This window comes from Physeter macrocephalus, chromosome 19 (genome assembly GCF_002837175.3).
Source record: "Physeter macrocephalus isolate SW-GA chromosome 19, ASM283717v5, whole genome shotgun sequence".
Lineage (NCBI taxonomy): Eukaryota > Metazoa > Chordata > Mammalia > Artiodactyla > Physeteridae > Physeter > Physeter macrocephalus.
Window position 1 is genome coordinate 64,734,770 of NC_041232.1, and position 14,481 is coordinate 64,749,250.

A 14,481-nucleotide genomic window follows, 5' to 3' on the forward strand; every position below is an offset into this window, starting at 1 on the left:
CATGGAAAGCTTTGGACTTCTGGTCGCATTTTTGCTATGGCAGAGGCCTGTGCCTCTCGTAGCATGGGTTAAGAAATGACATTTTAACTCTCTGATCTACATTTCTGAAAAACATTTCTTCTTGCAGGGAGACATTTGGGCCATTTCCTGGTTAACATTTTTAAAGTGCTGCAGGAAACTCATTAGCTTGAAAGGAACATGATTACAGCAGTCACATTTGGAAACAGAAGGTAAGGCATTAATTATTAACAAGAGATCACTCCCAAGATACAACACAGAATGGTTAACAGAGCTGTTGGGACTGTTAGGACAGAATGAACAGAGCCCTTGAAGCTATCTCTGGAGCAAGAAAAGGCGCAAGAAAAGGCCCACCTCCTGCTCTGAGCGGTCACAGCACCCCAGCAAGAGCCCAGCGGAAAAGAACAACTTGTTATTCTTATTCAGTTACGATTCTTTCCTATTAAGATGCATTAAGCCATTCCAACACCTACAAGGTGACAGATTCAGGCTTGGTTGAGGCGCCAGCATTTGCAATTCAATAAACTCAACCATCTTCACTGAATATGGGTGGTGGGCCAGGCTCAAAGCTACAGTGTTGGGGGCCTGGTGAGGAGCAGGGTGCACAGCTACCCCTGGGACTCCAGTCATTCATTGGGGAGAACTGGGATGAGACTCACATCCCCATACTGCAGGCCAGAATGGACCTTGCTGAAGACCTGGGTGCCTTCAGAAAGAGAAGGAACAACATCTGGAGAGCTGGCTGCAGGTGAGGAGCAAAATTAACTAGAGTTTCCAGAGCACCTTCTCTAAGCCAGATTTGTTACCGAGTCCAAGCTTGCTCTGCTTGCTGCATGACAGGCCAATAAATCGGAAGATGAGGTGTTGAGGCAAGGAATAGCAACTTTATTAGGAAAGCTAGGCATCTGAGAAGATGGCAGACTAATATCCTAGAGTACCATCTTATCGAGGTATGAATGCCAGTTTCCTTTATAGAACAGAGAGGGGGAGGAGGTGAGGAAGTGAAGTGAAAAGGCCATTAGTCTTGCAAAATATCTCTTGGCTTGGCCAGCATCAGGGAGGGGATGTGTTAATTTCCTCTTTTCTGCAGCCATTCACAGGTGGGCACTGTCAGAATGTCTCCCTGTGAGCTGAACAAAGGCACTTTAGTTTAACATTCAGGCAGACGGGCAGGGTTCCCCTAGGCATGACATTATTTATGCCAACAGCTATAGACAACATCATTTTAGTGATTATAGTAACAAAAAGCAACAGAGATCAAAGGTTAAATGTAAAAGAAACAGATTTTGTTCTTCCCTGTTACACAAGCACTGTGCGAAGTGCTCAGTGTTATTTAATTGAATATTTGTAGCACAGCAACTCTTTGAGTTGGGTTATTGTGTCCATTTCAGAGATCAGCAAACTGAGGCTTGGTGCCCTGGCTTACCCAGAGTCACATGGGTAAGTGGCAGAGCCAGATTCACCCTGGGAGGGGGGGCAGGAGGGTGGCTAATTCCAGGCCCCATCCTCCTAACTGCTTTGTTCTCCCTCGGAAGAAGAAGGGCATTTGGAATCAGCCCAGGGAATGGTGGGTGGAAACAAGGACATGGAGGGTGAAGTATTCAGGAAGTAGGAATTTAAGAAGAGCGAAGGGAAATTAGAGGTTGCTGTCTCTGAAGAGCCTTATGTGTCAGGCTTGGAAGTCTGTGCTTAACTTGGTAAATAACAGGGGCCTTTGAATATCAAACCATCTCTCCTCAGTAAATGGGGATGTATTGGGTTTATCTAGAACCCAAGGATTTTCTAAGAACATTTAACACATAAATAAATATAGAAACAAGAGACTTATTCTCCTATGGTCAGACTGGAAGAATGTAAATTCAGTAACATCAATACCCTGATAATTACCCATAAGCCCTTTCACTTGTCAACAAGTTATGTCACCAACAAGTTAAAACAAAAATGCCACGAAAGGGGACTTCCCTGGTGGTGCAGCAGTAAAAGAACCTGCCTTCTAAGACAGGGGATGCAGGTTTGATCCCTGGTCGGGGAACAAAGATCCCACATGCCACGGGGCAACTAAGTCCCTGCTCCACAACTACTGAGCTCGCGCACCTCAACCAGAGCCCCCGTGCCTCAAACTACAGAGCCCATGCGCTCTGGAGCCCCCGCACCACAACTAGAGAGAGAAAACCCGCATGCCACAACTAGAGAGAAGCCTGAGCACCGCAATGAAGAGACCGCATGCCGCAACCAAAGATCGCGCATGCCTCAACAAAGATCCCGCGTGTAGCAACTAAGACCCGATGCGGCCAAAAAATAAAGAAAAAAAAAAATGCCACTAAAGGACAAAGGCAAACACATACTACTGAGAGTGAACAATAACCATCCCAAGCTTTCCAAATATATCACTTTACACAACAGTAGGCATTTAATTTTTACCTTGAATTTTAAAAGAGCATTTAATTTTTACCTTGAATTTTAAAGGAGCATTTTGTCATGTGTTTTAGGATTGTAAAAGTAATACACGCTTATTGCAGAAAACTTGGAAAATATAGAAGAGCAGAAATATGTATCTGCCTTATTTACCAACACTACCTGCTGGCTCTCCTACTGGGCTGCCCATTCCTCTTTACAAACCACACTCTAGTGCTCTTATAACGTGTAAAGCATTCCCTCAGTTACTTCCCAGGATTCTGTTCACACCGATGACCAGTACTGATCACACTTGTTAGGTCCTCAACTTCCTTCTGTGTCTTTTTCTCTCCCTTCTCCTTTCCCTTTAAAAAGACCGATTTCATGAGCGACCTGAAAGCAGGGACCAAGTTTTATGCACACCCCTCCCTGACCACTTAGCATGGTAGCAGTTGAACTTTCCTTTCTCTTTCATTCATTCAACTGTCCTGTGTCTAGTGTTTCAAAGTAAGAAATGTCAAAGCACTGTCTTTAGATTGGCATTCAGATTAACAGGCATCTCACGGGGGAAGAAAAACTTTAAATACATAAGCGTAAAAGTAACCTGTAAATTGGTTATAAGGAGAGACATGATCACCATCACTTGTCAAAACGGGCTCCTCCCAAGGGGCAATAGCTTCAGATGACTTTCGGACTTTTCCCCCCAATCAACATTCATTTACTAAGCACCTACTGAGCACATTTGAGGTCATATAGGAGATACAAAAATATACAAGATAGGGCACAACCTTTAGCAGCTTCAATCTAACAGAGGGGGAAAAGACCTGTAGGTTAAAAAACTTTCAAATGAGGTAAAACATGTTAAGTGGCAGAAGATTGCTAGAATATTCTGGGCATTCAGACATGCGAGTTCTTCCCTGATTGAGGGGATCAGGCATTTGACCCAGGTCTTGGAGTAGGGACAAGAAATATACGCGAGATGTGTGTGTTTGTACGTGTGAGTGTGCCTGGGTGTGGGAGTGAAGGGATTCGAAGCAGAAAGTACAGACTGAGCAAAGGCAGGGAACCTAAGAGACCCAGCAGTGTTTAGGGAAGAGATGGGCCAAACTTCACTGAAGCAAAGAGAGTTACAGAGAAAAAGCTGGAAAGGAAGAGTGTGAGCCCATGGCTGAGAGCCCAGAATGGCAAACTGATGTTTGGACTCTATTCCCACTAGTTTGGAACTATTCAGTCATTTAGCAAATGTTTCCTTATCTTCTGCTATGTGCTGGGTGCTGGGATAGATACAGTGAGATACGGAAAGGAAAACAAGGCATGGGCCCTTGCTCTCCATGTTGACATTCCATGACGACATAACTTTCTAGAAGTATAAACTCAAAGAGGACTTATTAAGAGCAAAACAAAACTGGCCAAAAGACAACACTAGTGACAAGGAATTTTTTTTTTTTTTTGGTTACTTATTGCTGAGTGACAAACTATCCCAAAAGTTAGCGACTTAAAATAACACTCACTTGATTACTTACTCACAATTCTGCAATTTGGGATGGGCTTGATGGATACAGCTGGTCTCTTTTCCACATGATGACAGCTGGAGTAGCTTGAACGACTGGGGTCTGGCTGGAACGGCCAACTTGTGTCATATGTCTGGGTCTCAGACCTCACCATGGGTTGGTTTTGGGCTGCACCCCACAGGCCTGCAAGCCTTGTAGCTGCCCAGCCTTGAGGCCAAAGAAAGAGCCTGGAGACAGCGGCAGAGACGTTTATTGGACAGGGGGATCTTACACAAAGGGTCCTGGAGCAACACCCCACCGTGTGCGGCAGACTCCAGGCAGGACATGCCAGCAGTCTTGCTACTCAGGGGAGAAGGAGGCTACCATTTATAGGCGGAATTGACATCAGGTGGGCTCATTGGTTACCAGGGGCTAATTAAGCCCTATAATTAAGAGGATTGGATAGTCATGTGAGTGAAGCAGGGTCTGGCCGAGCAGGGCATGTACAGAGAGCAAGAGAATAGCCATCCTGAGTGGCTGAACCGTATAGTTGGGTTCCTCAGTTCTCCTCCACGTGGCATCTCCGTGTGGTTAGCTTGGTCTTCCTTCCAAAATGGAGACTTCAGACATTCTTCTTCATTTCTGGTAGTCTGGCTTCTTACATGGCAGCTGGCTTAACCCAGACTGCAAAAGAGGAAGCTGTTGGGCTCTTAAAGCATAGCCTAGAACTAGCACATGGCACTTCCAGAACATGCTAATGGTTAAAGCAGGTCCCAAAGCCAGCCCAGATCTGAGGGGAGAGATTTACACAAGGACATGAGTATCAGGATGCATGATTCATTGGAGGCCACCAAAGCAACAGTCTACCACAAGTCTTAAAGTCAAATAATTCAACAGCGTCTTCCACAATTTTAATCAACTGAGGGGCATTCAGTGCACAGACGTTTGTACTCTAGGGCATGTAACCTGCCTGCCCCGCTCTACCCCTGCCTTTTTGAATGCTGGCCGAATGCAGTCATTTCTCACACCACTTACTGATCACTTACTAGAACCGCATCAGATTCTAGAATGAACCAACCTTGCAACATAGTTTCAAACAGGCCCACATCTAGGAAGGAAGAGGGCTCTTAGCTCAGAAGCATCTCACCAGCTCACTCCTGAGCCTGGTTCACTCCCAAGAGCTCCTGGTCAAGTACCCAAGCTTCAAACCAGGAAGAAGGAAACCCCATTCATGTCTGGCTCCAACTGCCCCTTCGGCCACCTCCCACATCCCGTCTCTTCTAGGACACACCTCGCCCCTCATCTGTGTTACATGGTCCTGTCCCTGGAGAGCTAGGGCAGAAAAACTGAGCTCCTGGTTCTCAGACTGACATTAAGATCCCTCTGTAGCATGTGTGACCTTCTTGTGTTTTCCATTTTCAATACTGGACATAGTTGTTCCAGGTACGACCCAAACGCCAAGTTCAGTGGTAGTAACAGGATTTCTGGGAGAAGCTTGGGTAGCAATCTGGTTGGAGGGAAGGTGAGAGGGACTCTGAGAGTTTTCTTGAAACTTTTTATAAGAGTAATGTGACCCTACTTATAACTAGGATTGATCACCAAAAAATGGACATAATAGCCAAGATCTGATTAATAAAAATGTACACTTAGCTCACAAATTAAATAAAAATGTGTACTTAGTACATACAAAAGCGAAAGTTAACTGAGTCAAACAGAAGAGCAGAAGTGGCGGGTTTTTAAAATTTCTTTTATTTTTTTACATTTCTAACCATCCGTCAATTATTCCATAACAAGGCAGTATCACGCGATGACCGAACGTAGGCTCCAGAAGTCAGGGTTTGAATTCCAGCTCCATCAATTACTGGTCATCTTGGTCAATTTCCCTGTGCCTTAGTTTTCTCATCTACACAATGAGGGTAGTAATAGTACCTTTCTCACAGCTTGCTGTGAGTATTAAGCAATACTCGCAAAGCGCTTAGAGTGCCCAGTAAACTACAAACATTCTTAATATATGTTATTCATTATTATTATTCCACACATTACCATTAACTTGAGGTTTTTCAACACATGTTCATCGTTTTTTTTCTCTTTATTAATTCTTGTTTGGAATGATCTTGGAGGCACTGACTGTTGAAGATGATGAGAAGCTAATGATCGCCCTCCACACCAACGTCTTGGTACCTTGGCCAACTTTAAATAGGTCTCGCCAAGAAAAGGTGTTAATAGCAAATGGCAAAGTATCAATAGCAGATTTTAAAAAAAAACAAAACACTTCAGGTAGTAGTTATTCTCCTAAGCCTTAGAAATTAAAAGTAAAATTAAAAATAAAAATTGGTGATAGAGATAAGAAAATAGCTGAGAAATAAGCACTGAATCTACATATACTTTTTTTTTTTTTTTTTTTTTTTTTTTTTGCGGTACGCGGGCCTCTCACTGTTGTGGCCTCTCCCGTTGCGGAGCACAGGCTCCGGTCTGTGCTCAGCGGCCATGGCTCACGGGCCCAGCCGCTCCACGGCATGTGGGATCTTACCGGACGGGGGCACAAACCCATGTCCCCTGCATCGGCAGGCGGACTCTCAATCACTGCGCCACCAAGGAAGCCCTACATATACTTTAAATGTTTTAAAGTATGCACCTTCTCATCAAATTTGTGTGGGGAGAAAATGAGACATATAAAAGCTATTTAGAATTTCCTTTGGGTGTAATTATACAATTCCACAGTATTACTTTTTGCCATCAATTGCTCTCCCAACATCCCCTTTTCTATCATAATCACAAGAAGCAGCAGAAGTATCCAAAGAGTTAAAAGGGGGAATATCAGCCCCCAGCAATGTGTTCACTGGAACCATTTCCCTGCTGCTCTGTGTTTACAGGATTTTATTTGCATAGAAGAACTGCAGGAGCTCTGGATGATAGTGGCTCTGAAAGAAATTGGCAAAGGGACACATGAAGAAGGGAGTCAGTAAACCTCCTTGATTCTAGAACGAGTAGACAGTTGTCAAAGTCAGAACATGAGGATAAACAATCTTCAGATTCTCAGAGGAGGAGGCATCATTATCCAAATGATGATCTAAACTGGAACTGCCAATATGTTTCACCCAATGATCTAAGCTGGAACTGCCAATATATTTCACCCAATGATCTAAACTGGAACTGTCAATATACTTCACCCAACAATCTAAGCTGGAACTGCCAATATATTTCACCCAACGACCTAAGCTGGAACTGTCAATATACTTCACCCAACGATCTAAGCTGGAACTGTCAATATACTTCATCCAACGATCTAAGCTGGAACTGCCAATATATTTTATGCATAATCCTCTGGGTGTTTTGCCATTTACATCACATTATGGGTCAATTACAGTTGAAACATACTTGGCCTGAGTCTTTTTAGGGGGGTAACTCCCTGGTGTGCCCAACCACCTTCTGCATTAACACTGGGAGGGCAGGGAACCTGGGAGAACCTCTCCTGCCCTTGCTCACTCACCAGCTGCCGGCAGAGTTTAGGGTTCCTTTGATCCTCTTCACTCTGGAAGCTGTAGTCCTTCCTCTGTCTCAGATATGGAGAACAGGCTTGAAAAGTTGTTTTGCAAGCCTGAGAGAAATAATATTACCAGCTTATTGTCAAAAATATTAGAGAGTTGTATAATCCCAAGCAAGGAAAAGTGTTGCACCCAATCTGTGGTCTGGGGGCCACTAAGAGTGAAAGTAACTTCCAGGAAGTTTGAAAACTTGAATCTTAAAGGATTTATGCTTATAAAATGACCATGTCTATAATTTGGGGCTGGTGGGGAGGGCAAAGCTTTACACTTTATCACAGCCCTTATTGTCTCATCCAAAGTAGTGCTGGGGGCTTCTCTGGTGGCGCAGTGGTTGAGAGTCCGCCTGCCGATGCAGGGGACACGGGTTCGTGCCCCGGTCCGGGAGGATCCCACATGCCGCGGAGCGGCTGGGCCCGTGAGCCATGGCCGCTGAGCCTGCGCGTCCGGAGCCTGTGCTCCGCAACGGGAGAGGCCACAGCAGTGAGAGGCCCGCGTAGTGCAAAAAAAAAAAAAAAAAAAAAAAAGTAGTGCTGGATTGCTAAATTCAATCTCAACCTTTCTCTCCCTCTCTCTCTCCCCCTCCCTCATGCGTGACCTTAAAGAAGAGAGGTGATTTGGTGGAACCTTTGCTCCTGATGGTTTTGAAACACTCACCTGCTCCAAAGCAGCCCCGAGGTTGATCCAATCCCGTTAGGACACATTTTCTCCAAGAATAAAACAAAAGCTTCATAGGAAACTAAGAAGCCAAGGGTGGGAAATCTGTACCAGGTGCAGTGACAAAAGCTAATCGGGTATGAATAAATCTCCTCTGATAGGAGGTGCTGCCCCAGGGAGCAAGCAGCACCTCCCTGTGCCCCCACCCCCCATTAACCTGACTGTATCTGGCATTCACAGGTGCTGGGACCGGGCAAGTGGGGCAAGAGCAAATGGAAAATAACACTTCTGCTCAGAGAGAGATTAGCCATCGAGGAGGCACTTTCTCCAGGATTCACATGGATACACGGCTGAGTGTCCGTAACTGAACTGGCAGCAACAGAGGGCCTGGCATCTCGGCTCGGCAGGGCTGCATTCCAACTCCCTTGAGGAACGGCATTGAGGTTTCATGCTGTTGGTTAGAGTCACGGACTTACCTTGGCAACCTGGGGATTCCTATCCTGTAAATGGGTCAGGAGAGAATCCTGAGTCTGCTTCACCTGACGGGTGAAAAATCTCTTCCATTTCTGCCCAGCAAAGGCAGCCAGTTGCCCAAACAAGACAAAGGCCGAGTATCTCAGGCTGTCATTCTCCTGTGGGTCCCCCGTGAACAAAACAACAAACCTCGCGTCAGTACCAAAAGGCAGCTGCATCAGAGAACAGCACAGCCCTGGTTCCTTGCTGCATGTTACAGGTGGGACATCAGATCCAGTCTATGGCACTCAGCCAGCCGGGCTCCAGGACGGAGTGGAGACGGGCTGAGTCTTCAGTGAACCTCTTCTTCAGCAGACGAGAGGGTTAGACTGGGGGCTCACTGGTGCTACTCCCAGCTTCCCAGCTTTTTTCTTCATTACTTAACATTTTGGAGATTGATTATATTTACTTGGTTCGAAATTCAAAATAACTAAAAAGTTTTATAAAAAAGTAAGTCTCCCTTCCTACACCTCTCCACCTGCCACCAAATTTCCCTCCCCACAAAGTCATAAATTTTGTGTGATTCCTCCAAAAGATAAAGAAGAAAAAAATGAAATATATATTACATAGCGCTTTCCCACATTTTTAAACAAATGGATGTGGACCATCCCACTGTTATACATCTTGACTTTTCATCATTCTCTCTGGGAGCTCTTTCCATGTCGATACGTAAAAGGGATTTTTTTTGGCTGCACCATAATTCATTCGACCCAGCCCCTGCTTACTACTTCCAGCATGTTTGCCAGGCCACCTCTCTTTACCCTGGTCTGAGTTTCTCCCACCTGCAGCAGAAATAACAATTCTGTTTCTTCCCTGACGCCCTGCCAGCTCTCCCTGCTTTGGGTCTGATGCGCTGGTTTGTCCCTGACTGCAAGTCAGTGGCTTCGGCCCTCCCTCCCTCTCCCAGGGGAGCTGTCTGGTCCGAGTATCTCCCTGCGCAGGTGAGGAGATGGAGGCCCAGGGCATTTCAGTGATTCACCTAGAGTCACACCATCAGGGAACAGCGAACCAGGGTAGCAACTCAGCCTCCTGACTCATGGTGAAGGGATTTTTATATCAGTGTTTCTTGATCTTGTCCAGTTCCAGGTGAACCAGAAAGGACTGGTCTGGGACAGGCCTCCTCACCCAGAAATGGGGGTCACAGACACTCAGCAAGCATGGAGACCACTGATCATCTTCTGAAGTATTTAAAACAATTTTTTAGCACACATGACACATACAGAAACTGCTTTAGTGTTGCACTCTCTTCACTGTTCTACCTGTGTGTGTGTGTATGTGTATGTGTTTAATTGTATGTGTTTAATTCAATTCAACAAGCACTTATTGAGACCTAACTCTACCTGAAGCATGACCCTATCGCTGTGAGATGTACAGAGATGTATAATGGGGTGCCTGTCCCCCTGGGAGTCTGACAATCACCTGATGGGGCACAGCCCAGGCAGGCAGTGAAGAGCACTAAGACAGGAATACAAACTGTCAGAAACAGCTCCCCATGAGTATTCCCAGGTTTCACCATGACAAGGAGTTTCTGATCAAAAATTACAGTCGACCTGGGTTTAAACAATACTTGCATGGCAAACAAGCCCTGGCCATTAAGATGGCACCTCCAGAGAGATTTAGAGACACTTACCCGGAGATATCTACTTATATTCCAGGGAGGTGGAGTAGAGACCTTCCTCTCCCAGCCCCGGAGTGGGCTGGTTTACATCCCAGAGCAAAGGCCTCTCTGCCTCTCTGAGCGGGAGGAGAGGCAAATGTCCCAGCAGCTCCTCGATATGCTCCAAGTTTTATAATTTCGAGGTTTCTCTTCCTCCCGTGAGGTGCAGGCACCTCGCTTTCGCGGGGTTACTTCTGGGGAATTAGGTGTTGGGAACTCACGCAAGACGCTCTGTGAGTAAGTGCAAGTTCCCTGTCTCTCTGTTCCCTGTTCTAAAGGTCTTATCTTTCTGTGTGTGTGTGCATGTGTGTGCGTGTGTGTGTGTGTGTAACTGGGGTAAGCTAACTGATTAGCTTCTGAGTCCTCGCGTTTTCTGTATCTGTGCACTTTTTGCTCCACCTGCCTTGTCACCCGGCAGTTAAGAGTGCAGGCCCTGGGCAAAGGGCCTGGCTTCATATCCACTTACTGGCTCTGTGAACCGTGGGCAAGTTACCTAATCTTTCTAGGCCTTGGTTTCCTGCTCTATAACGTGAAGATAACAGTTCCTGCCTGACAGGGTCATTGTGAAGATTAGATGAGACAACCCATGTAAAGTGCCCGGCACCCTGCCTAGCCTAGCACACTAAGTAAGGGCTCACTAAGTGCAAGCCACTCCTATTGTTACATTTATAAGAGAGCATTGAGTACACGTGTGCATCACTATAATCAGTGTATACGTACTCACTGCTCTATTGCAGTGAAAACTCCTTGCGGAGTGGTGATGAAATCCTGCATGTCTTTACATGTCTTCCATAACCCCCAGCACAGTACCAATCTCTCAACAAGATTTCTTAATAAATAGTGAACAATAGAGGCCTTGTTTCCTGAGCAACACGCCAACCAGGGCTCACATTTGACTTTAAGAACCTGGAATCTTCCTGCGTTGTCTCACTTACATCATCTAACAAAGTCCTGGTCCGAAGGGTGATGTCTACGAAGAAGGAGCCCAAGCCTTTCCCCTGGATCTTGCCCAGGATGACGGTCAGGGTCTCCAGGCTCTCGTGGATGACTTCAGAACTCACGGGGTCGTACAGTCCACGCACCAGCAGGTCCAGGACAATCATTTTATACTTTCTCACCTGTTACCAAGGTTTGGAAAGCATTAGCAGCACAGGAGTTGCTCCCCATGCGTTGAAAAGTATCTCCACTCCTAATCTTCCAATAACCCGGGACTTGGACTAAGAGGCCATGGCTTTCTTCAGCACCTGCTGCCACAACTCTCAGCAAAGTACAAATGCTTCCGTTAACCCGAGCCAAGAGCCCAATTCGGTCTTGGAAGGAGAGCAGTCTGGAGCATGGCCTATGGGTGGGTGAGGCTGGGGAGGACACGTCAAGGAGGGTGGTGGACCTGGACAATCTAGCGATCTGGGTGCATTGGGTACCTTTACAGGGGATAAGGCAAATGGTCACTTAAGTTTACAGATGCTGACGGAAGAGGTGGGGAAAACATCTTTTACTAAACAAGCATTAATTATTAGAAAAATTAAATTCACCGGAGGGTGATGTCCAGCTGTGTGTTAATCTTACCTGCAGCTCTGTTTCCCAAGGCTGATGATCCTGAGGTGTGATGACCCTAAGATGACCCCAAATGAGTCATGTGTGCCTTTGTACAATCTCCTTCCCTTGAGTGTGTAAGGAGCCATTGACTTGCTTGTGGCCTCTCAAACATGACTGTGGTGACGGACGTCATTCCCATGGTTCCGTTACATTATATGAGACTCCATCTAGCAGACAGGAGTGGGAGACACTCTCCCACTGGCCGTGAAGAAGGGAGCTGCTGTGTTGTGAGAGGGTGGCCTCAAGGAGCTGAGGGCGGCCACTCAGAAAGGAAATAGGGACCTTAGTCCTACAACTAGAAGGAAATGAATTCTTCCAACAGCCACATGAGCTTGGAAGATGACCCTAAACTTCAGAAAGGAATGCAGTCTGGCCCGCACCTTGATGGCAGCCTTGCAAGACCTTGAGTAGGGGACCAGGAGAAGTGGTACCTGGACTCCTGACCCAAGGAAACTGTGAGATAATAAACGCCAGGCCGCTGATGTACTGTTACACAGCAGTAGACAACTAGTACATGAAGCCCCCCATCCCAGTGCTGAGGACTCCAGGCCATGAGGGCTGGCCAAGTGCGCCCTGCCCTTCCTACCTTGTCCGGGGTCTCACAGGCCATAGTTCCCAGGCTTCTCATTGCCATATGACGCTTTTTAACCCTGGGGTCCCAGGCTCTCTCTGCCAAGTTGAAAAACACATTCTTCAGAGGCTCCTGCTTCTGGAGCTTCAGTTTCCAAGAGACCTGGGTGGTGAGTCAAAAATGTATTGATTTGGGAGTGTTCAGAGTCACACCCTACCCATCGCCAACCCTGATCCCTCCCTCTGAAGAAAATCCTGTGTTGCCCGCTCAATTTTAATCCTAATTTCTCCACCTAAAGACATCTGGTTTTTGCTGGGAATATATTAGTTTGATCTACATAATGAAGAAATGGATGGAGGAAGAGGAAAGGGGTGGAGAAAAATAATGCAGAGCTAATGTTGAGATAGGTTTGGGAGCGTTATGGAGAGAGGTGTCTAGGCAGTTGTGGGTGTGACAGAGCTGAGAAAAGGGGGCTTTAGAAGTGTTGATGTGATCTGAGAATAGGGATCCCTTTAAGAGGACAAAGTAAGCTGTGTTCCTCCTGTCTCAGAGTTTCCTTGACCCTTCTCCCTCCCCCAGCCCTTCCCCATTTTTCTGCTCTACTTTGTAGCTAAAGCTTGAAAGACATGTCTATACTTGCTTTCTTCAGCTCCTCTCCTCCATTCTCCCTTGAATCTTCTGCAATCAGGTTGATGGCATCCATACCCGCTCTCCACCCCCTCCCCCCGCAGTGTAGCTAAATCCCAGGGTCAATTCTCAGAGCTCACCTCACTCAGCCTCTCAACAGCATTTGACACAACTAGCAAAGCACATCTACAGGCATTTCAGGGCACCTGATGGATGTCCTACCTCAGAATGCGAGCATCTGAGCAATTAAGATTAGGAAAAGAAATGCATAAATAATGCAAATTGGAAGCGCTGTGTGGCTGATGCAGAAATCTGTACTTCAAGGACTAAACTCTAACTGCAAGGCAAGAGATAGGTTTTTAGAGCATTTAACCCTGATGCTAAGAAGGTCCTGGTGTTCTGTGCATCACAGGACATACCAACATGTGCTGGAGTCAGAACCAAGATCCAGACGAGATCCAAGAACAAACCACTTCCTCACCATCCTTAGTAGTGGGTGGGGGCTGGAGAGGAGACCCACAGCCCTATTTGGTATTCAGGTGATTACCAAGTCTCATCAGTATTTCTGAATATTCACTGCAGTTCATTCTATATTTTTATCATTAAGTGCGCAGCAAGCTAAATTCTTCCCAGCTCATCTTCTTGTTATCATATAAACATCCTATTTGTGTTAAAAGAGCTGTCATCAAACTTTTTTTTCAGGAGAAGGAACCTCAGTAGAAGGACTGGAAGGAACCAAACGAAGGCAGAACAGCCAGCACAAAAAGTGGCTGCTGAGCAGGGACATTTGTTCATAATAATTTGTCTCAGACCTTGGAAAAGAAAGATATCACTGATGTCCTTTTCTTCTTGGGCTGGGCAGTGGGGATGGAAAGGGGCTGGTCCAGGATTCTTCTCTGTGTTTGGTCCATGGAACTAAAAGAAGAACAAATCATCATATGAGCCACAAACACTCTTTGAAGCCTCATCATTAACAAGCATCGTCACACAAAGCGCTGTGCCAAAGAATACCATAAACAAGACCAAAAGACAACCCTCAGAATGGGAGAAAATATTTGCAAACGAAGCAACTGACAAAGGACTAATATCCAAAATTTATAAGCAACTCTTGCAGCTCAATAACAAAAAAACAAACAACCCAATCCAAAAATGGGCAGAAGAACTAAATAGACATTTCTCCAAAGAAGATATACAGATCGCCAACAAACACATGAAAGAATGCTCAACATCATTAATCATTAGAGAAATGCAAATCAAAACGACAATGAGATATCATCTCACACCGGTCAGATTGGCCATCATCAAAAACTCTAGAAACAATAAATGCTGGAGAGGGTGTGGAGAAAAGGGAACCCTCTTGCACTGCTGGTGGGAATAATGTAAATTGATACAGCCACTATGGAGAACAGTATGGAG

The 14,481-nt window shown here is 45.8% G+C and overlaps 1 protein-coding gene across 1 annotated transcript in view; it reads right to left on the reverse strand.

Annotated features, from left to right (window-relative positions):
- Positions 1-6,595: 6,595 nt before the first annotated feature.
- Positions 6,596-14,481, reverse strand: part of MRO (maestro) — a 24,209-nt gene continuing 16,323 nt past the window's right edge. Inside the window, exons 4-9 of the mRNA XM_028480479.1 lie at positions 13,878-13,980; positions 12,454-12,600; positions 11,207-11,389; positions 8,578-8,733; positions 7,393-7,500; positions 6,596-6,823 (exon numbers count right to left, since the gene is read on the reverse strand). Coding sequence (XP_028336280.1) covers positions 6,770-6,823; positions 7,393-7,500; positions 8,578-8,733; positions 11,207-11,389; positions 12,454-12,600; positions 13,878-13,980 — 751 coding nt within the window. The 3' untranslated portion in view covers positions 6,596-6,769. The remainder of the gene's footprint in view (positions 6,824-7,392; positions 7,501-8,577; positions 8,734-11,206; positions 11,390-12,453; positions 12,601-13,877; positions 13,981-14,481) is intronic.